General features: G+C 39.3%; 1 protein-coding gene across 6 annotated transcripts in view; it reads left to right on the top strand.

The window, feature by feature from the left end:
* The window catches only part of ICA1 (islet cell autoantigen 1), a 73336-nt gene extending 51482 nt beyond the window's left edge, over nucleotides 1–21854 (top strand). For 5 of the 6 annotated variants that reach the window (XM_073003230.2, XM_073003231.2, XM_073003232.2 and 2 more), the window contains exons 10-15: nucleotides 1321–1370; nucleotides 2881–2952; nucleotides 3776–3817; nucleotides 7794–8072; nucleotides 19282–19368; nucleotides 20495–21854. In XM_073003230.2, coding sequence (XP_072859331.2) covers nucleotides 1321–1370; nucleotides 2881–2952; nucleotides 3776–3817; nucleotides 7794–8072; nucleotides 19282–19368; nucleotides 20495–20616 — 652 coding nt within the window. In that variant the 3' untranslated portion in view covers nucleotides 20617–21854. The remainder of the gene's footprint in view (nucleotides 1–1320; nucleotides 1371–2880; nucleotides 2953–3775; nucleotides 3818–7793; nucleotides 8073–19281; nucleotides 19369–20494) is intronic. The other variant, XM_073003235.2, reaches the window with a different exon arrangement.
* Nucleotides 21855–24101: the final 2247 nt, after the last annotated feature.

Raw genomic sequence — 24101 nt, 5'->3', positions numbered from 1 at the left:
AAGCAAGCCTGCTTTCTCAAAACAAACAAAAATGTTCCACAAGAGGTACTCTAGCACAGAAGTGGTGTTATTTTTTAAGTGTTTTTTTCCTAAAGAGGAGGAAGTTGCTTTAAGTTGAAAAGGGGATTTGGACATAAATCCCAGTAAACCCTTCATTCTTGTCACAACCAGGCAAAAGGAACCTTTGCTCTGTGTGGAAGAGTCAATACCAAAACTTTTCCCCCCACAACAGTGACACACACAGTTTGCAATGATTGTTAATTTGTAATGGTTGAGGTGTATAAATACTTGGTTAACTTAGAAATCATAACCCCTGCAGCAGGTGATGAAATCTAGTGTTATCAGATACCTCTTATTTAGTTTGTTGGCAATTGAAAGAAAATAAAATAAATAAATAATATAGCACTTCAAAGACTTACAGTTTATTTCAGTGTAGCTTTTGTGAATCAGATTCCATTTCCTCAGACACAGGCATACAAATATGTGGCCTTCATGTTTATACATATCTCCACAACTATGTGAAGATACAGATAATAAACAAACAACAATGGTTTGTTAACACAGGAATGGGACTATCAAGCTGTTAATAACTTCAATTAGGAAGTCTAGCCAGGGTAATAGCTATAGGACAGATGGATTGGCTGTCATCAGAATGCTAAGAAATGTTTCTGGGACAGAGGTCAGAGTCTGTCATGGGAAACATCTATTTTATACTCATAAGATATTACAGAAAGCTGAGTTGTTAATGTAAATATTGTGCTAAAAAGCCTTGATTTCTGTTGTGGCCCTTAGAGAGGCACTGACAATTGTTAATGTTGCCGATTTCTATTGTCTCTTCAGTCTCCCTTTTAATTCCTTTTTTCTACAGTAGACACTTTGAGATCCATAGCAGAATGTCTTGGGAGGTTAAAATGTTTTGAACTTGTTCCTTTGTATTACCACTCCTGATGTCAGAATTGTGTCCATTTGTTCTTTTGCACAGATATCATGTTTGTACACATAATAGGCTAAATCCAATTGTTAGTTCTAGCTACGGTAGAGATCCACTGGATAAATTAAATGTATATAAGTATTGATTTAATAAGCCCTGTGTATTTGATGAGCAACACTAGTTGGGTCTAATGACTGGATTCAGGCCTTCTTTTCTTTTCCTTTCTATTTTGAAGGCAGTATTTTTTACAATTTCTGATGACTCAGATTTGGTCCACAACACTGAAGAGAGGAAAATGAATCAATAACTTCATGAAGTTATTTTTCCCAACAATGTGATAGGATCCAATATAAAATAAGTTTTTTATATTTTTCCCTTTCCAAATTCAGGTTGATTTCATTAGATGATGAGAACCACACCAAGGAATCATTGAGCACAGGTATTCTTTTATAACAGGCCTCTCAAACACCAAATATGCATCCAAGTTACCTTTTGTCTTAATAGATGCTGTGTGAAAATTTTGCTCTTGCAAGGTACTTTAGAGTATATTATATTTTCAGTCAGAGTATTTCATCCCAGCTCTGTAAAGCATATGAAATCAATTGAGAACAGAGATGTGAGAGCAGAGGTTTTATACAACAACTACAAAGGCGCCTTGAAAAACAAATATTGTGGAGTAGGCACTTGTTCTACATCTTTCTTGCAGCTATTATTGCTTCAGGTGACTTCTTTTGCTCTCTCATTTGCTGCTTAGAGAAACACAGGTATTTCCAGTGGTTGTGTCTGACCCTGTAATATCCCCTCTCCTTCAGAAGAAAATATATAGGGGCAGTTGTGAAAGCAGTCAGAACATTCTGCTGCTTTAACATTTCTTCTACTGCAGACACCTGTCTTCCCAACTCCCCTGATTTTGCCCAGTACATGTACCGTACTTACGTAGAAATAATTGTGGAGCTGGGTTTAGCTGATGTTTTAACTTGCACCCAGTGGCTGAAATCCAGTAATAAGTCACAACTAGAGCAGGCCCATTGTATTATTGGGTTTTGATGAGCTAACTCCTCTGTAAGTTAGCTTTGATTTACTGTGCCTACTCTAGTTGTTACTCTACTTGACTACTGGATTTCAGCCAATGAGTGTCTAGCAGCCATGCTACTTAAAATCATCAAGGCATTTTACTTCATTTAGACTCTTGAATAAATGGATAATTGACTGGAATGCAGTCTATTTTGAATAGGTAATTTTTAGGCAGATACGTTCCGCATATTTACAATAATTTTATAGTGATTCCCATTTCCTAGTTTGAATGGATCTTAATCTCCAAACTGTACCACTGTGGAGATTTAAATTTGATGAAGTATTCTTGTGCCATTAAAGTGTTGTTTTAAGCTATAAGTAGCAAAAGTATGAACTGAGCTGTTAACTCTCTAGCTTACTGGCTATGTCATTCTTAATGGTGCAACATTGTAAGGTGCTGGGGATCAATCAGTGTGACTAGGAGGATCGCCAGATGACAAGACTAAAAATTTTGTTCATCAATTAACTAACTCTTCCTTTAATAAATAATCTTGGGAAATAGATGAGCATATTTTGAACTAACCCAGTGTTCCCTCTGAAATAGTGGTTTTATTGAGTGTAGTAGATACCAATGAATATAGTGAAATGAATATTACTTTGGAAGGATATTAAACTGAGGAGAAAAAAGCTTTTAAAATGAATATAGTTTTTGTGAATGCCTTTGTAGTGGTTTACAAAGCAATGGTTATTCATCATATAACTATTACAACCTTTGCTGGAGATTTAAAGTACCAATGGAAAATCACTTGGTGATCATTTCAAGTTAAATGAAGTCGTCTTAGTGCAAGTGATGAGTCTAAAAACCTTATGCTGTGTTTGAAGCTATGTATGTCTCTGATGGATTTGGTTTGATCTAAGAAATATTTTGGTTACAGCAGAAGATGCTAAGGACATTCTGAGTACTTTTGGGGAAGACTCAGAACAAGAATTCAACAGAGAGAATTCAGGTATGTTTCTTTAAAGATTCAGTGCAATTCCATATACAGTGGTGCCTCACTTAGCGACGTTAATCCGTTCCAAGAAAAACGTCGCTAAGTGATTTAATCGCTAAGCAATTTTAAAAAGCCTATAGGAACATATTAAATCGCATTTAATACGTTCCTATGGGCTTAAAAACTCACCTTATGCGAAATTCCTCCATATCGGCGGCCATATTGGGTGCCTCTAGAGCGAGGCAAAACAGCGGCAGCCATTTTGTTTTTGCGGCGGCCATTTTGGAACAGCTGATCAGCTGTTAAAAAATGGGCGCTTTGCGGTGATCGCTTCCGCGCGATCATCGCAAAGCGATTTTTCCCCATAGGAAACATTGCAAAGCAATTGCTTTTGCAATCGCAAAAACAGCGTTGGTATGCAGTTTCGTCATTCAACGGAGTGATCGGTAAGCGAGGCACCACTGTATATATTTACTTCAAAGTAAGTTCCTTTGAGTTCAGTGGGACTTACTCTTAAGTGAGCATATGTAACAGCAGTTTCCGATGAGATTTTTGTCAGACTAGCAGTTAGAATCCCTTCTATTTCTTCCAGCTTTGCTCTTTGTTGGATGTTCTGGAATTAGAAAAAGTTGGAAGAAGCATCGGGAAAACAAGAAAATTACGGGTGGAAGATTACATCATTTGAACCTCCTGTAAAATTTAGTAAAAGAGGCACAGAAATGCCATGATAAAATTCTCATCTGAAACCGCCGTAAGATTGTGCTCTAAGGAACACTGCTTTGTTGTAATTATTATGGAATGCACAAATAAATGAATTGTGTTTTTTTCTTTTTTTTAGGAGCTATAGATGACTTATTAGGCTTGAAACCTGAGGAAAGTGGTATGTACCTTTTTCAATTTTTTGATCAATTTTATAAAAGAGCAAGAAAAATAATATAATTTAACCTTAATAAGATAAAAGCCAGTGCCTGCAAGGTGTCCGTCGACTTTAGATGGTTACGGGTTGTAAAGGAAAATTCAGTTCAACCTACGTGGGATTTCAGTTGATATAAAAAAGGATTTTGTTCTGAAGCAATTGTGAGAGAAGTTGTTTCTTCGTCAGTTTCCCTGATGTCAAATATTTTTTGTGTATGTGTTCTATCCTGTCAAGTTGGAACTGACTTAAAGTGACCCTAATAGGATTTTCAAGGTAAGTGAGACATTTAAGAGGTGGTTTTACTAATTCCATATACAACCCAGTGAGTTTCCATGGCCACGTGGGGATTTGAACCTTGTTCTCCAGAGCCCTAGCCCATCACTGGGAATTGCGAAAGGAGTTATTAGTCAGCTTCCCCGATGCTAGCATTATTGTAGGTAACCAATATTCTTCCAATGGGATTTCAGCATTGTGTTGCCAACTCATACTTCAGTAATCAACAATTGTGTATTTATAGGAAGTTGTTTGTTCTGTTCTATGCTAATCCTTTAAACTGTTGTTGTTGTTTAGTCGTTAAGTCGTGTCTGACTCTTTGTGACCCCATGGACCAGAGCACACCGGGCCCTCCTGTCTTCCATTGCCTCCCGGAGTTGGGTCAAATTCATGTTGGTAGTTTTGGTGACACTGTCCAACCATCTCATCCTCTGTCGTCCCCTTCTCCTCTTGCCTTCACACTTTTCTAACATCAGGGGCTTTTCCAGAGAGTCTTCTCATGAGATGGCCAAAGTACTGGAGCCTCAGCTTTAGCATCTATCCTTCCAGTGAGCACTCAGGGTTGGTTTCTTCCAGAATGGATAGGTTTGTTCTCTTTGCAGTCCAGGGGACTTTCAAGAGTCTCCTCCAGCACCATAGTTCAAAAGCATAAATTCTTCGGCAGTCACCCTTCTTTATAGTCCAGCTCTCTCTTCCATACATCACTACTAGAAAAGCCATAGCTTTGACTATGTGGACCTTTGTCAGCAAGGTGATGTCTCTGTGTTATGCCTCCTTATTGAATAGGTTGTAATGGGGTTGGCCAAGATAGTGTTGCCTATCTTTGTACAGCTAAACATTGTCCCATGGATGACGCATTTGCCTGAACTTGACACCTGTGTCATGGTGTCTGTTTAGGCCAACTAGCAATCCCCACACAGAAATGGTACACACCTAAATTATCAGAGACAGAAAACCTAAAATCCCGTTTTGCTTTGCTTGAGTAGGCTTCGATGTACAGTTATTAATTGTTCTTGCGTGGATTTCCTTGTCAGGTACTGTGGCTACTTCATGGGTTTTTTGCAAGCTGACCTTTAGCGTTAGGCTTAACTTATATTTAACAACTAGAATAATCAGAGAATTAGTTGTGGAGTGTTACTTAGTAATTCCTTATGATTTGGAATTGCAGCAAGGTTTTTTTCTGTCTTGCTTTTTATATGTAACAGAACAGATTGTATCTTACCTTCCTACAGTCTAATTCTTTAAGACAGAACTTGATTGGTTTTCAGATATTCTACCCTAAAATAGTCCCACAGTAGAACAGACATGTTTAAGTGGTGAAGCTTGCCTCTGCTGCACAGTTCTTCCTAAAAGCAAGCTATCTGAGGAAGGAGAAGAGGAAGAAAATGTGACTGAGCAGATTCTCAGGCTAGAAACACACAATGTCTTCCCAGAGGGTGGCTTTTTAAAATATCCCATGTGGCAGTACTTGTACTGTTAAGAGTTGGTCTGTATTTCCAAGAGACTGGAGGTTAAAGAAAAGTTCTAAAGCATAGGTCGGGGAACAGGGGAAAATTACCCCAAATCGGGTAAAACTGAAAATCCTGGGCGTAATGAGCATAACCTTGCTAGCATGTGAAATGAGTGCAATTGTACAGTAGTTGGAGGATTCTTCGGCACTGCCCTTCTTTGGGATTGGGACTGGGATGTAGACTGATCTTTTCCAATCCTCTGGCCACTGCTGAGTCTTCCATTGATGATGATAAAAGAGGCACACTGGTCCTTTGATATTGGGCTGTGGCACCAGGGTGGGTGACATGGCCTTTAGCCTGGTTTGTTCCTTTTTGCACACCACACATAGAATGATTAAAGTGGTAGGGAAAGCCCCCTCCCCAATTCTTCATTGGCTGTCTCTAGCAAGAATGTCATTGCTAGCACCACTCTGGTAGCCACTGATGATGATTAAATCCTCTGCGAGCTAGCAAAAATTTAATGCAACTTGCTAGGCACGTTGGACACCTTACTACTCCCTATACCACACCATGGCTGGAGTGTAATGTGTTCCAGCAAAAATAGTGCACATCTTTATCAAATTTGGTGTATCCTACAGCCTGTGTAGATTCAATAATATTTTTAATTCATATAATGTATGATTTCCTTCCTTTTGAATCAAGGGGATAATGTCGGCGTATATAATTTTTTTTTGGGGGGGGGGGGGGTAAAAGGTAAAAAAGTTCCCTGACCCGTGTTCTAAAGCATCTGCCAAACAAGAAGTAGACATGGATTCTAATGCCACATCTATTTCTTCCTGGGGAGTGAGAAAGTTAGAATATGAAATGACAGACCAGCAGTTGGCTTCAGTGACTCATCTTGTGGTTCTAATGGTGTTTTGCCATTAAAATCGTGTGCTGTCAAGTCAGTTCTGACTTATGACAATCCTTTTTAGGGGTTTCTAACTAGAGAGCATTTGGAAGTGGTTTGCCAATTATTCCCTTCTTGTGGGGGCATTCTAGGACTGTGCAGCTTGCCCAAGGCAACACAAGCTGCCTCTACTCTTAGGAGGCACAGTAGGGAATTGAACTACTAATCTCTAGCTCAGCAAGTCAGATGTCTAATTCACTGAGCTATCCAACCAGTTTGTTTTGCCATTAAAGATTCCTTTTAGGATAAAAAATAAAACAGACACTTGCATCACTTTTAGAAGTGGAGCTTCAATAGATGACTGTTTATCCTAGAATGAGGTTTTCATACTTCTGTATTGTGCACTGTTTTATGATTGGTTATTATCAGCAGAAAAACACAGGGTTAATTTGCAGGTCTGTTGCTTATGTGTGTAGCTTTGAGGAAATCCCATCACTGGAGGGAAAACATTATGTTAACTCAGTGTCTCATCCATTTTGACCCTTGCCTCTAATAAGTGTTCATTATGATTTAAGTCAGCCCATTACTGACAAGTTGCTGCTGCTTCTGTTACTATATCACCCATGATAACTGCGCCAGCAACCCAGTGTAAAGTTATCCCATGCAGTGAAACTCCCAAGTTTGAATGCTCAGTAGGAGTAATATAACCATGAAGTAAGCTTTTCTTATGCTAGGTCATCCATCATGAGCCTTCTATTTGTTCTTCATATTGAATTACATACGTCTGTTACTATAGGAAAGATCAGGACTACTGCAGGGAGTGGGATTTAATAATGTTTGAGATCATTAGCCAAAATCATTTTGTTTTGATGTATCTGATATTTGTCTGAAAAAGTAGGAGAGCATCCTACTGAAGGAAGGTGCCTGCATTTTAACAGTGCATCTAGAAGGGCTTATCTGAAGTATTAGAAACTGTGAATGTCCAGAGAGAGTTCCAAAATCTGTCCCATAAGGTAAGGTAAGTTATCTAGCTCAAATGCTCTCTTAAATGAAGGTAATTATAGTGGCATCATTCATAGCCCATAGAGGAAGCTATTTCATGCTGAGTTAGCCTGTTAGCTCACTCAAGCCAAAATCATCCACCTTGGTTGGCAGCAGCTTTCCAGGATGTCCCACAGGAATCTTTCTAATATCATGGAAAGTATGAGCTCTCTTATTGTGCTGTGACCTCTGCCTTAATGGTAGACCTATCTGGGGATTCCTTAAAGTATCTTTCTCTGCTCGTTATTGTTTCTTTTAACTCTGGTGCCCCTGCGTCTCCCAACAGGATCAAAATATCTTCTTACAAACTCCTTGGAGCCTGAGGCTGCAGATAAGGCTGATATGGTATTACTGAACGAGATTCTCAACGCATCTTCTTTGGATGATGGTGAATTCAGCTGGGAATGGACACCTGGTTTTGGAGAGGATTCACTGGCTGACACACCTGCAAACTCCTCCATGGGAGAAATGGAAGGCAACCATCCATCATCATCGTCATCATCAGGCTTCCTTCCTTCTCAGCTTTTAGATCAAAACATGAATAATTTGCAGTCCTCCTTTCAAGGTATGCCAATATTGTTTTTGATGTTGATAAAACATTTTAAGAGTAGGCTGCTGTTAAGTAAATGCTAGTAGCTGGCTCAATGAACAGCAGAGTATTGTGAAAGCAGATTATGCATCTGTACATGGAAACAAATAAGCACAATCATTATGAAGATTTGGACATAGTACTAAATCAGTGGTTTCCAATCTTGGGTCCCCATATGTTCTTCAACTAAAATCCCCATGAACCTTTGCCACTAGCTGTGCTGGCCAGGATTTCTGGACATTGTAGTCCAAGAACATCTGGGACTCAAGGTTGGCTGTCACTGAACCATGTGCCACAGTTACAGAATGCTTACAACACGTTGATTTCATTTAAAATCGTACGTACATGCATACATTTTTCCTGAGGTTTGCACGTATACTGTCAAATAAGTGACTTCCTTCCTCAGGTTGTTCACACAGTTTGCCTATTTGTTTGTGTATGTGTTTGTGTGTATGTATTGACCTTCCCTTCAATTGTCTTATTTTTTTTAGTCTCTGTAGTTAGCTACTCTTGTGTTGTAAACTCTATGCATTTGCATAACAGGACAAACATGAAATTGTTTTATTAAATTGCAACTCTAGATGCTTCAGTGTTTCAGCAGATCAAGCTCCTTGCTGCCAATATTCTATGTTAATCTCTCCCCTGCTTCTTCAGCAGATGGTAGTTGTGGGAGGGAGGCATAAAGGGTGAAGGGGAAAATTGTCTCATTATTTTTAGAGTTGAAGGATGACGTGTGTGAAGGGTTCTTAACTCCTCCGGGGTGTGAATGTGGGTTGGTTTGCTTGTCATTTGTTGATGGGAAAATTATTCCTCTGACATTCCTCAGGTAGAGGAAAATAGTAGAGCCTGGCGTTGCAACAAAAAGTATGTTATTAAAGGGACGTTGTCAAGACTGGCAGGCCTAAGATAAGAGCAAGTCATCAGTGCTGTGGCTTAATAGGCCTGTGGATAAGGCCATAACCAGCTTCTCTCTCTAGTGTAAATGCTTAATGGAGCTAAAGTACCAGAAATTTTAAGGAGGTGTGTAGATTGCTGGAGGACAGCTAGCATCCTCAAAGGACTAAGGACAAAGTTTGACACATTGCAGGAGATTATAAGAGCATGTTCTGTGGTGGTGGTAGTTATTTTCAATTCCAAAGTAACTGTGGGGTGAGGTGGGAACATCTTTTTTTTCCCTGGCACACCACCAAATTTGAAGAACAGATTTTGGCCTATAGGTCTATCAAGCTACATACATTTGGCACTGTGCAACGTCTCAGACAGATATCCTTATAGTCACTCCTACCAGAGTTTCAGAATGCAGTCACTGGATAGTGTTCTCACACTCGCCTATAGCAGCATTTTTTTGAAATAGCAGAGAGAGTGATACATGGGGAACGTCATCTTTTTCTCCCTAGTGAGATGAGGAACAAATCTGAAAAGAAGGGGTTGGCAAGAAAGAGTAATTCTCTTCTTCCCCAAATCTTCTGTTTCTGATTGAAACTTCCAGTGATTACTTTCTGAAAGAAAAGGGAAAGACAACATTGGAGCATTATTGCTTGGAGTGCAACCTGGTCTATCTAGATGCCGATACAGAACGAGAGTGTTTTTAGCCTAATACTTTCCTGCAGAAGTTCTCAAGTCCCAGAAAAATTCAAGACTTAATCAGCTGGAGAGCCCTAACTGGCCATTTTGCCATGCAGTGCAAGTGGCACCATCTCCCATCAGGTTACCCCTGAGGCATGGGTTTCAAGCCCTTATGAAAAAAAATGCTGAAGGCGGTATCCTCTTGAGAGAAAAATTTAACATTTTTACTCCTAAAAATATAAAAGAAAAGTGAATAGGGTCGGGAGCTGTTGACTTTAGGGACGTGTTATTCATGGGTTTGGTTTTTGGACTTCAACTCCCTGAATTCTCTAAGAATTCCCCAGATAAAAGTCTGAGAGGTCCAGTACACAGGCTGATACCTACAGTCCTCAGACCCACAATTACAGACTCGTTTTGCTTACCTGGAGAAGAACCTCAAAAGCTGGATGGCCTTCTGAGGCCTTAATGTCTTGTTAATGTATAATATGTATTATTATTATTTTATTCAATTGATATACTGCCCACTTGGCTGAAGGCAACTCTGGGCAGTTCACAACACAAAATAACTGGGTAACAAAGTACAAAATCAAATCACAAAATGCAAAACAACTAAATAAAGGGTAATATAACAGAATCAAAATCAAGCAAGTTTAAAAATTCATGGTTGTTGTGGGTTTTTCGGGCTCTTTGGCCATGTTCTGAAGGTTTTTCTTCCTAACGTTTCACCAGTCTCTGTGGCCGGCATCTTCAGAGGACAGCACTCGATGCTCTGGTGTAGTTGGCTTTGGGAGTGCAGTATTTATGGCTGTGAGATAGGCTTTTGTCTTTTTCTGTAGATGGGTGATTAGTGTTTACTGTTGTGGGTGTATTGTTGTGCTAAGGAGAAGTGATTATCTGTTCCTGTGGTTGATGGATGTCATTAGCTGCTCTTTTGTGTGTAGTGATCTCCTGTCCTTGTGGCTGGTTAGAGTTTGTTGACCTTTTGCACACTGTATTTTTGAGAGCTGGGAGCCATGTTTTGTTGAGCTTCACACTTTCCTCTATTTTGTTGAAGTTTTGCTGGTGCTTGTGGATTTCAATGGCTTCCCTGTGCAATCTGACGTAATGATTGCTGGTGTTGTCCAGTATTTCAGTATTTTGAATTAGAATTTCATGTCCAGTTTGTTTCAGGGCATGATCAGCTATTGCAGATTTTTCTGGTTGTTTTAGTCTGCAGTGTCTCTCATGTTCTTTGATTCTTGTGTGGATGCTTCATTTTGTGGTTCCAATATATACCTGGCCACAACTGCAAGGTATCCGGTATACTCCTGCAGTGGTGAGGGGGTCCCTTCTGTCCTTTGCTGACCATAACATATGTTGTATTTTTGTGGTGGGCTTGAATACTGTTTGTAGGTTGTGTGACCCCTTTGAAAATTCTACCTTTTAAAAATTCAGTTTGATAAATAAAGCTGCTGTAGATGCTTCCTGGAGGTGGTAGTTCTTTGGGAGATTTTTGTTGTTTAGTCGTTAAGTCGTGGCCGACTCTTTGTGACCCCATGAACCAGAGCACGCCAGGCCCTCCTGTCTTCCACTGCCGCCTGGAGTTGGGTCAAATTCATGTTGGTAGCTTTGATGACACTGTCCAGCCATCTTGTCCTCTGTTGTCCTCTTCTCCTCTTGCTTTTACTCTTTCCCAACATCAGGGTCTTTTCCAGGGAGTCTTCTCTTCTCATGAGATGGCCAAAGTATTGGAGCCTCAGCTTCAGGATCTGTCCATCCAGTGAACACTCGGGGCTGGTTTCCTTCAGAATGGATAGATTTGATCTCCTTGCAGTTCAGGGGACTCTCAAGAGTCACCTCCAGCACCACAATTCAAAAGCATCAATTCTTCAGCAGTCAGCCTTCTTTATGGTCCAGCTCTCACTTCCATACATCACTACTGGAAAAACCATAGATTTAACTATGCGGAACTTTGTCAGCAAGGTGATGTCTTTGCTTTTTAAGATGCTGTCTAGGTTTGTCGTTGCTTTCCTCCCAAGAAGCAGGTGTCTTTTAATTTCGTAGCTGCTGTCACCATCTGCAGTGATCATGGAACCCAAGAAAGTAGTATCTGTCACTGCCTCCATATCTTACCCTTCTATTTGCCAGGAGATGATGGAGCAGTGGCCATGATCTTAGTTTTTTTTATGTTGAGCTTCAGACCATTTTTTGCGCTCTCCTCTTTCACCCTCATGAAGAGGATCTTTAATTCCTCCTCACTTTCTGCCATCAGAGTGGTATCATCTGCATATCCGAGGTTGTTGATATTTCTTCCGGCAATCTTAATTCCGGTTGGGATTCATCCAGTCCAGCCTTTCGCAGAGGCAGATACCCCCTCTGTTTGGAGTCTAATGGGCAACACGATTACATTTCTCAGAGAAATCGACACCTCCAAGGAAGTATTGGGGCAGATTTCTTGCCTTTGAATGGGGAAACAGGTTGAAGAATGCACCAAGTGAGGTAAATATAGCTCATCTATAGATTTGTGTTTCTGGGCTGCACCTCACATAATCCTGCTTGGGGCATTCTTGGAAATTTCTGGGAGTTAATGTCACCGAAAACACCAGAAAGTCCCATCTGTAGTTACTATTTTCCTAATGCTCACCAGTAGGACTACTACTAGACTTTGGTGCTTTCTATATTATGGTGCCTTGGGGCAAATCTCTAGTTGCTCTGATAAAAGTGAGTCATACTTTACAAATTTCTTTTTTTCCCTCTCAAACTTGATGGAAGCCATAAAATTTCAACCTGGCAATTCTCATATGTTTCCAAAGTTGTCTTAAAAAGATAATAGCAATGACTTTTTAAGTAGCTAATACTGATGTCTCCTATTTAATAGTCACTTAAAGAAAATTATTAGAACTGTCCAGCTGATTATATTTAACTGGTTTTCCTTGGCAGCTTCCTTGTAACAATTCAACTCTGGTTTTAGACTAATCTAATCTAGGAAATCACACAAGTGGCCAAAATCATGTAATGTACTATATTTGACAACAATGGAAGAAAAATGACACAACTCAGTGTTAATTAACAAGTTCCTGTGTACACCAATCTACCCAACTGCTACACAGTGAGGAATCTAAGTCACAATATACTTCTGGAAACTTCACAGTTTCCCTAGTGTTGGCATAACTATACAACATTATTTTGGCCAGTATATCTTTGTATTTTCTTGGCTTTGTAACACCAAGGCAGTGCATTAATAATGATATTACTACGAACTGTGTGCGCAGTCACAGCAACAATAATCACAACAGTCTGCCTACCTAGAATGATTTAATAACAGTGAATTCCTGTTAAAGTGTAATGCTCTAAGTTGTGGCAAGAAGATTGCACAACTTTTCTTAATTACTTCCCTTAACAGTAACTATTGCATTTGTCCTGCTATCCAACTTAAACTGGAGGCTGCTTCAGTATAATTTCTTCTCAGGTATTTCCTCCTCATAAAGCTGCTATCTTCATTGTTTTCTTAAAAGTCATATATTACGTTAGTCAGATCTGTTTCCCTTCTCTGGATTCTCATTAGTTTTGATTCCTCAAAAATCTAATATGCTTAGATTAGTCTTAAGACAAGTTACTGCATTAGCCACTTTTGTCAAGGAGCAACCCTGTGTTAGCATCGTGTTTTCAGATTTTTGAATGCAATGTTGTCCCCACATACTTTGACAGACAGTGAACTGGTTCTCTTTCCCAATCCTTTTCTATTTAATTATGTTCCTTTTTGTATGTGCAAATATTTTACATTTGTCTGTACAAAGTTCAACAGACTTGTCTATGCAACACAATTCAACAGGAAGTAACTTCAAACAGAAAATGCATTTATTGTTCTTGTAACACACTTTGTATTGTACTGAATGCAATTACCTCTGTCAGTCTCTAAGAAACATTATGGAACCAGTCATTAATACATCCATAACTGGCACCCTATACTGTGTAGGGCCAATGAGCAAGGTCATGGGCTGAGCAGGGCTTTGAGATTCATGTCTCCTTGATTCAAAGCCAACACAATTTGCTATACATAAAGCCACACTTAATAGTATGGTCAGCTGAGCTATTCACAGTTGTGTTATTCATCTTAATCATCTTAGACAGTATTCAGAGAGCTTGTTTTTCTTGCAGTTTACCCATTAAAGGTATATCCTATTAAATAACTTAGGGGTTATTATAAATGCAAATCTCTCATCTGTGTGGGTAAATAACAAACTCCAGCAACTATTTTTCAAAGTTGCCATCTCATAGAAGTGTTTTGTTTCAAAAGTACATTAACAGAGGCTTTATTTGTTAATTAATCATCTCTTGCTAGAATTTCTATCCTCAATTTACTGAATGTATAGATGACTAAGAACACGATTCTGCACTTTAAGAATTTTAGCTTCAATCTGTCATGTCAGTTAGGTAGAATAGGGAGGCACTGTAGGCCAGCGTTAAGCTGAGAACCTAGAAATCTCAATTCAGATTCCTGCAGGTATGTACAAATTACCATCCTTCTGCCTCAGTTCCTTATCTGAAACAGAGAATAATAGATTTTTTTTCCTATGTAGCCAAAATAAACCACAGTTTGAACCACAGTTTGCATATTAGAAGTGAGACATAAATGAAATAACCCAATTAGGCTTTTTAAAACTGCCCTGTCTTTGGTGGCATCATCTGCTGGAACAGGTGCTTTGCCTGCAAAATACCTCAAATAAAATCCCTAGTATTTACAAATAAAGACTGTTGTTAGTAAACCATGCTATCTAAAGGATCCTGTCAAGGAAATAGGAGCACCATTTGCAGCCAGTTTCTTTCTAATTACTTAGTGGTGTGCTCTTGGATACTGTCGTTAGTATGGATAAATTAAGAAAAATGGGCCATAAATGAATCAGGGCTCTTTTCAGTCTCTATTCAGCAGCTGCTTTACATTTAGATAAAATCTGCTCTGTTAAACCAGAATCTCGGTGCATGTAGAGTGTTTAAATCACATTTACATCAGTGGAACTAAGCAGTCTAACATTGGGATTAGATGTAATACAGCACCATGGTTTATGCTGAGAGGAAGGACTGGTCTTGGTGTGCTGGTTGAAGGCTCAGGGAATTGGCTATACAGTACTTCTGCAGATCTCCATGTAGGGAGACCTATTTCAAGGTGAGCAGCACTTGATGAAGAAAATAATTTGATTTTGTTCTGTGTAGCAGCTTTAAAGGTAGCTGGATAGCTCAGGGAGTTTGGTATCTGGCTGCAGAGCCAGATGTTGGGAGTGTGATTCTCCAGTGCGCCTCCTGGGAGAAGATCCAGCCTGTCTAGCCATGGACAAGCCCTAGGGCTACTGGTCTCCCAGAAGAAGGGACTGGTAAAGCAATTTGGAATACTCTGTATGTAGTAAACCCTGAAAAGGGACGCCGTATGTCAGAACTGACTTAATGGCATACATTAAATCCAGGCAGTCATCCATTCCTCCCCCCAAACTGCAGCAAGAGATCAGTCTCTGTGCAAAGATACTTGTGTGTATGTGGCATGCATAATCTTTATTCAGAAGTTACTGCAGGAAATCAATATTGTCTGTTCTACTCTTACACACACACACACACACACAGAGAGAGAGAGAGAGAGAGAGAGAGAGAGAGAATTCTGCAGTTCTTAGACAAAATGTCCACCTTCCAATCTCAGGTTTCAACCCTAGAATTTAAAGGAATGTGAAGCTGCTGACTTGGCAAATCTAGTTTGGATGTGCTGTAGAAGGAGAGTGAGGATACTCATAAATGAAATTCAAATAGGATTGTTCCCATAACACTGGTTTAGTGTTAAGTCCAAATTGGCTGGTTTGTGCCAGGCTTGGGTTTAGACATGCAAAGAAGCAAACAGAAGATGACAGAACAATTTTTCTTTGTGCAGGTCAGCCTACTTGCACAGAAGATTTTTGTATAAATCTTCAGTTAAGCTGTTAATCAATTGAGCATACTTGACAGTCACAGCTGATCAACATGTACATATACATAGTATGGTGGGGTCACTTCAGGCTTGGTTAGCTCCACACTAATAATGCACAAGATTTTTTTATAGTGTCCACAATTTATTTTTATTACATATTTTTGTCTTACAAGTCTTTTGTCTAGTAAATATATCCTTTGTCCATTGGTCTGTTTTGTCTGTCTACAAAATTATATTGTTCCTTAGATCAATTTATTTCTAGACTTGGCTGAATCTCCAGGTGCTATTGTCGTCAAAGTAATTGTTACTGTTAAAGCACTCTTTGTGCAGGTAAAAGGAGACTAAACTTCATAGCGGAAAGCTGGGTCTGTTTTAAATACTCCACTGACGATGCAGCTGTCTCCTCTGGTTACTTTTTTTGTTTTGTTTTACAGCATACTTTAACAAAACCACATTTGTTTCTCTCCACCTCGCTGTCTGTGTCCCATTTTGCTTTCAATATTTAGAGAAATACTGTAGTAGAGTTATATTTAATTTATGGATATAGGAACTGTGTACGCTGCATTAAGAATCTAGTAGCTGCTCCCATGTTTCAATTGAATTAGGGCGGAAAGAATTATTTTTCTCTAACCTTCTGTTTGTTCATATCTTGAACTGTTCCTTGATCAGCAAACTAACACGGGGTTGCAGCTTGATCTTCACCCCTTTCCACAGACAAATTTCCTCTTTTGATGCATGTTAGCAATGAAAACCCCTTCATGGATTGCTGCCTTGTCGTGGCAAGAAAGCAAAGTGGCTGTCCAACGAGGCCTTACAAATAGCAGAAAAGAGAAGGGAAACAAAATGCAGGGGAGATAGGGAAAGTTACAGAAAATTGAATGCAGACTTCCAAAGAATAGCAAGGAGAGACAAGAGGGCCTTCTTAAATGAACAATGCAAAGAAATAGAGGAAAATAACAGAAAAGGAAAAACCAGAGATCTGTTCAGGAAAATTGGAGATATTAGAGGAAAATTTTGTGCAAAGATGGACATGATAAAAGACAAAAATGGAAGGGACCTCACAGAAGCAGAAGACATCAAGAAGAGGTGGCAAGAATACACAGAGGAATTATATCAGAAAGTTTTGGATATCCCGGACAACCCAGACAATATAGTTGCTGACCTAGAGCCAGACATCCTGGAGAGTGAGGTCAAGTGGGCCTTAGAAAGCCTGGCTAACAACAAGGCCAGTGGAGGTGATGGCATTCCAGTTGAACTATTTAAAATCTTAAAGGATGATGCTGTTAAGGTGCTACATTCAATATGCCAACAAGTTTGGAAAACTCAACAGTGGCCAGAGGACTGGAAAAGATCAGTCTACATCCCAATACCAAAGAAGGGCAGTGCCAAAGAATGCTCCAACTACCGGACAATTGCACTCATCTCACACGCCAGCAAGGTTATGCTCAAAATCATACAAGGTAGGCTTCAGCAGTATGTGGACCGAGAACTCCCAGAAGTACAAGCAGGATTCCGAAGGGGCAGAGGAACTCGAGACCAAATTGCCAACATGCGCTGGATTATGGAGAAAGCCAGAGAGTTCCAGAAAAACATCTACTTCTGCTTCATTGACTATGCAAAAGCCTTTGACTGTGTGGACCACAGCAAACTATGGCAAGTCCTAAAAGAAATGGGCGTGCCTGACCACCTTATCCATCTCCTGAGAAACCTATATGTGGGACAGGAAGCAACAGTTAGAACTGAATATGGAACAACGGATTGGTTCAAAATTGGGAAAGGAGTACGACAAGGCTGTATATTGTCACCCTGCTTATTTAACTTATATGCAGAATACATCATGCGGAAGGCTGGACTGGAGGAATCCCAAGCTGGAATTAAGATTGCAGGAAGAAATATCAACAACCTCCGATATGCAGATGATACCACTCTCATGGCAGAAAGTGAGGAGGAACTAAAGAACCTTGTAATAAGGGTGAAAGACGAGAGTGCAAAAAACGGTCTGAAACTCAACATCAAAAAAACTAAGATCATGGCCACTGGTCCCATCACCTCCTGGGAAATAGAAGGGGAAGATATGGAGGCAGTGACAGATTTTACTTTCTTGGGCTCCATGATCACTGCAGATGGAGACAGCAGCCCCGAAATTAAAAGACGCCTGCTTCTTGGGAGGAAAGCAATGACAAACCTTGACAGCATCTTAAAAAGCAGAGACATCACCTTGCCAACAAAAGTCCGAAGAGTCAAAGCTATGGTTTTTCCTGTAGTGTTGTATGGAAGTGAGAGCTGGACCATAAAGAAAGCTGACCGCCGAAGAATTGATGCCTTTGAATTGTGGTGCTGGAGGAGACTCTTGAGAGTTCCCTGGACTGCAAAGAGAACAAACCTATCAATTCTAAAGGAAATCAACCCCGAGTGCTCATTGGAAGGACAGATCCTGAAGCTGAGGCTCCAGTACTTTGGCCATCTCATGAGAAGAGAAGACTCCTTGGAAAAGACTTTGATGTTGGGAAAGTGTGAAGGCAAGAGAAGAAGGGGACGACCGAGGATGAGATGGTTGGACAGTGTCATCGAAGCAACCAACATGAATTTGACACAACTCCGGGAGGCGGTGGAAGATAGGAGGGCCTGGCGTGCTCTGGTCCATGGGGTCACGAAGAGTCGGACACGACTAAACGACTGAACAAACAAACAAAAAAGCAATGAAAAATATTGGCAGAGCCAAATTATCTGTAGGACAAGTGGAGTAGATATTATTAGGTATCCTAGTTGCTAATAGTCATAAGAGTTGATGTATTTATTCCACAGGAACCTTATGTTACCACAAGAAACCATGTGGGCTGAGGAATTCTAGTCCAAAAGAAATTCCAAACTCTACTCCATCCTGTCATCTGAGTTCACTTTGTCTGCTTATGACTTCTGTTAATAAACATCAAATTTGTCAATACTGTATTCAGTGTGTTTGTTTCACTGTTTATTTCAGTAGATGAAATCATGTAGTGAAGCAAGCAAGAAGTCAAACCAAATACAGAAAACTCACTCCACAACTCTGCAAGTTAGCAGAAGTAATCTTCGTTGGGGTCAGGGAAGGAGAGTTGTCATTTGAATTTCTATCTGTTCTACTGAACCAAGCAACATAAAGGGTTAAAATAACATCATATAAAGTAGAATATATACATGGGGTTACCTGAACAATGAAACAGGGCTAAATCAATACATTTAGGTTATCAGTTCTGTGTAAGAAACCAGGAAATGCTTTGAGTACTGCTGTCATGTATGCTGTCAGCTCATGAAGCAATTATGGTTGATTGAAATACAGTGGGGTCTCGACTTACGAACTTAATCCGTATTGGAAGGCAGTTCTCAGGTTGAAAAGTTCGTAAGTCGAATCTGCATTTCCCAAAGGAATGCATTGAAAACCATTTAATCCGTATCTGCTCTTTTCGTCCATAGAAACTAATGGGAAGCTGCTATTCCGCCTTCTGCCACTAGAGGGGGATATTTTTCCTTTTTTCCTTTTAAAATACGATGACTTAGCTTTAAAAAAAAGGAAAAAAAGAGTTTGTAACTCGAATCTAAGTTCGTAAGTCGAGTCCATATATTCCTGAGAGCGGTTCGTAAGTCGAAACATTCGTATGTCGAGCTGTTCGTAAGTCGAGACCCCACTGTAAATGTATCTCTCTTACTGAATTTTAGGTTGGGCCGCCAGCAGCAGCATTAGCCCTTCACCTGCACCACAGCCAGCGCAGAAACCTGGCAGCCTGAACATGAAGTCTGTAAAAGGTTTGTTACTCTCTGCATAGAATACTTTGTGTGTGTGTGTGTGTGTGTGTGTGTGTGTGTGTGTGTGTGTGTATGTATGTATGTATGTATGTATGTATGTATGTATGTGTACATCTGTTTCACCAGTACAGTGGTTTACAATATTCCATTTACTAATGTAGCCTCAGATCTATCTATTAAGACCAGCTTCCTTACAAAAAATATATTTTACGGCTCCAATTGTTTGTGCTTAAAACACAGCCATGATTTTATGGTGAAGCATCAGTATTGCTTGAATAGTCAAGAATGCTGTTAGCTACTGAACTCCTTTGGTTCCTTATCCTGTGTTGAAGTTATCCCTTCCCTTTCTTTGGACTCAAATTTTGGCAGAGTGACTTTAGGATTTGTATTCTGCTGATTTGCTCCAGGCAATATAAATTCATCTGATCTTGCCAGGATTGGTATTTCTGAGCTCACCCCTTGGATGCCAGTTTACATTCCCTAGTCCTAATCTTCACAACTTCTAAAAACCTCAGACTCTTCAAAATGAAAATGACATATCTCAAAGGTTATTGGGAGGACAAACAGTGAACCTGTCGACAAGGAAGCAAAACCCAGAAAAAGAAATGCTAGGAAGCTTCAGAGCTAAATACCTTCATCATAGTAGATGTCAGGGGTGTGGTGGCAGCTGCAGTGGTGCAGGAAGAGTTGTCCAAAGATAATAATAGACTTAGAACTGAAGAGCTGGAAAGGATCCTATGGATCATTGAGTCCAGCCCCTGTTAAGGAGGCACAGTGGGGGAATCGAACTCCCAACCTCTGGCTCCGCAGCCAGTTACCTGAACCAATATGGTGGTGCAAGTCAACCAGACGGCATCAGGATGCAAACTCTAGATATTAGCATTATACAGTTAAAAATACTGGTAATTATCAGAACAGTTGCCCTGTCTGGATGAACACTAAGGATATTTAACTTTTGGCCAATAATATGTTTTTCATCAGCAGAGTATTCTAAATGTATAATGTATTTGTTCATTTCTGTCAGAATGAGTTGTTTAAAACAACTGCTATGCAAAAGTCCTGACCTGAATATTGTCTTTTCTGAGTTTGTTTGTTTGCTTTTGTTTGTTTTGTTTTGTTTTTGCAGAGCCTGCCAGTTCCTCTAAAGATCTGACTGCTTGGTTTAGCCTCTTTGCTGATCTGGACCCCTTGTCCAATCCAGATGCTGTTGGGAAAACAGATAAAGAACATGAATTGTTCAATGCATGAGTAGTCTGCCTGTGGTAGCTTTCACTTCACCATTAATAAACATTTCCTTGAGGTTTTAGAAAATCTTAAAGCAGATTAGTGTGCTGTTGTATAACTTCTCACATCTATGCCATTCTAATAAATTCAAGGGATTCATCTTCCCCTTTCTATAGACAACAATCATTAGCTCTTGTTTTGTATTAAGATTTTGCACCTCCTCCTCTCTTTCTTTTTATTTTATTTTTTGGTATGTGAATGTATTGAGCAAAGTTTTGATTTATATGGGATTGCTGATTAGTGTACTTGCTGTAACTTGGTTCTTGGCAGAAGTGTGTCACAGTTAATACAAGAGTGAAATATAAATGATAAACCTGTTTTTTATATTTTCCTTCTTAAATCAAAGGGAAAAAAATCATGTATTTGAAAGTTGCATGAATCAGTTGTATACACAGCAGTATATAATGTGCTGCTGCTGACATATAAACTGAATTTCTGTTGTTACAGTCCATAGTGAAAAGATCTGTACTTTGGAGCTAATCATTTGAGAATTGTATTTGAGCATCTTGAATCTACATAATCTGAAGGCAGAGGGGCAATGATATCTTTATTATACCACTGAAAACCACAAACAGAAGCTAGCTTTTGATTCCATAGAAGTTGTCATCAAGCTGGATACCACAGAGCTGTGGATGGTGCAAAAACATTCTTGACTTGAGACTGTAGCCACCATTTTGAAACTCACTTTTAACAAAGGACCTGGCGTGGACATCTAGCCATGATTTTTTGAGCTTTTATGATTTTCTTCATTATCTATAGCTGTGTTGCCCAGCCTGATAAGGCCTGTGCAGAGTCAAAAACTAGCTTCTGTTTATATTCTAGTAATTTAATAAATGTGTCCGTCACCTCTGCCTTTGGATTGTATAGAAGGACCACAACACATATTTTTCTTTCTTTCTTGATGAATCTTCATATAATTTTCTATTTTAAAATTATATGAATCTTCATATAATTTTCTATTTTAAAATTATTAGGGAAACAACAGCACAAGTCCAAACAAACTGCCCAGACAATATCTTTTTAATGTGTTACTCTGTGACAACAGTTCCTGCTAGTAGAAACCAGGAGGCATTGACTTTGCCAACATGTGCATTTATAGCAATCATACAAAGCACTTTTCGTTATTGCTGGTTTCATACATTTTCTTGAACCTGTTGTGAAACTCTTCTTTAATAAAGATGGTTTTGACAAAAAAAAAAAAACACCAACATGTGAATAACTCTTTGTCACCTGGAATGTGCAGAATTCAGCCATGAAAAGTTAATCATTTTATGTCAGAAGGTAATAATTCATCTCATAGCGGAAAGAACTAGCCCATCATCAGTATCAGTCTATAGCAGCTCCCAGGTTCCTGGCAGGGCCTGCCACTGATCCGTGCCCTATGAACTTTTAAAGAAAAGGAGGGGGGAGGAAATCCCAGAGCATTGATCAATGCCAGACAATTTCAATTGAAAGCCCCCAGTTCTTGCAGTGCCCCAGCAGATGTTACTCTTTGTAGGAGGAATTCTAGTACTGCTTCTTGATGGTTTCTAGCCCAGTCCTTTCCTTGCTCTGCTAGCTTTCAACCAGCAGAACTTTATATGGGGGAATATTCAGAAACATTGTCTCTGTTTGAAATCTGAACTTGTCCAATCTGTTCTGTCACCTAGGGTCTCCACTTCCCATATCATTTTACTGCATGTATTTTGCCAACCTAAGTACATATGTAGATTTGTTTTGCAACCCAGCCAGTTTATGTGATATCTTAGTTCATGCATATTTAAATTCATGATGCCTAACTTTAAATTCAACCCTGTACAGTATTTCCAAACTGGGAGGCTCTGAAATGGCCTAAAAAGTATTTGAAGATATATTTTTAAAAGCTCATTGAAAGACATGTTTGTGTCTTTCTAGCATTGTTTGTGATCGAACTTATCTGCTACCTGTAAACACTGGATCCCTAAACTGGCTACTGTTTAGGTCTGTTAGAACAGAAACATTTTTTGTGTAGTCATTAAGAACATACACCAGAATCCTGTGGGTGATATACATGTGCGTGAGTGAAATTGTGTAACTCAGCACAGCGGATTGCTAACAAGGCACTGGTCACATTACTACACATGTGTCTGTTACACAGTTAAGCACACAACCTATACAATGATTGGTGCCTCACAAGTTAACGGACAATTGGTCAGAGCGAATTACATGATTTAATTTACACCAACAGGAATCAGACCATTATTTGAAAAGCAGTTCATAATCATTGCTACCGTATGTCTTACTGTATGTCATAAAAGTACTATAATGGGATGGGGAGAGGGTGATAAAAATTGCATTGCAGTTACATGTTACATTAGTAGTCTAGTTTGCATGATCTATTCTCTCATGTTGTTAAAGCTGCGTAAGATGATGACTTGTGGAATTATCTAATTCTGTGTTTACAAGCTATGCTATATTTTGCAGGAAGCAGTTGGCAGTCTTTTCAACAAACTGCCATCTTCATGACATTACTGATTCTTTTACATTTCCGTCCACTGCTCCCAGTGTTCTGAAATCCTTGTAAGCTATTATTTTGGTCCCAATCTATGTTAGATCTGCAGCCAGCTAAATATACTGGAAGCTGTAGCTTTGCCAGCTTATAGAGGTAGAAAGTTTTATTGGAGAAAAAGGGCTAATGTGAATAGATTGCAGTGGCTTTCAAGCAAGCTAATACGCTACTGTGTCAGACTTAATTAGAGCTGTTTTTAGGTCACAGATCATAGACATCTGAGCTGCAAATGGCTCCCACTCAATCAGGGCATTGTGCAGAGAGTGCTGCACAAGTGTAACAAAGGTCTGCATTGCCACCAATTCACATCACATTTCAACTACAATAGCTGAACTGCCACAAAGATAATAGACAGAAAAAAGGGGAGCTGTATTTGCACCCATTTCCTCCTAAAATGTTATCTGTGTATAACTAACAGCCAAGAAAGCCAGATTTTGTCAAATGGAAAGACAACATTGGCCATTAGGGCTGTATAAGCAATGTATATGTTTCTGCATTTTGTTTTAAACAATGGATGTTAAGAGTAATGACAGTGTCAAAACAGAACTTGGCAACCAGCCTGTTTATCTTGAAATTGAGTTCCCATACTTAAGGGAGTATGATAGAGATGATTATTGTGGTGGTGGTGGTGATTTATTAATTAAAAGTTATGGTACTACAAAAAAATTGTGTAACATTCTGCTGTGCTAGCTATATGCTGGTTATTTAATTAGACAAAGCTGTCGATCATTCTGTGAACAATTAGCCCATTATTAGAGCAACTTAAGGATTTCTTTTGATTGTACTTTCTTATTTTGTTTTTATTTTTATTTATTTATTTATTTTATTTACAATATTTTTTAGCCGCACCATTGCCAGTTTTCTGAAGTACAGTGTTTTGAATAAAAAGTGCTATCAGTATTGAGTTAGGAAGTGAAACAGT

This window comes from Pogona vitticeps, chromosome 6, assembly GCF_051106095.1.
Source record: "Pogona vitticeps strain Pit_001003342236 chromosome 6, PviZW2.1, whole genome shotgun sequence".
NCBI classification, from domain to species: Eukaryota; Metazoa; Chordata; class Lepidosauria; order Squamata; family Agamidae; genus Pogona; species Pogona vitticeps.
Note: the sequence above shows the minus strand (reverse complement) of the source record. Positions and strands in the feature narration are given on the sequence as shown.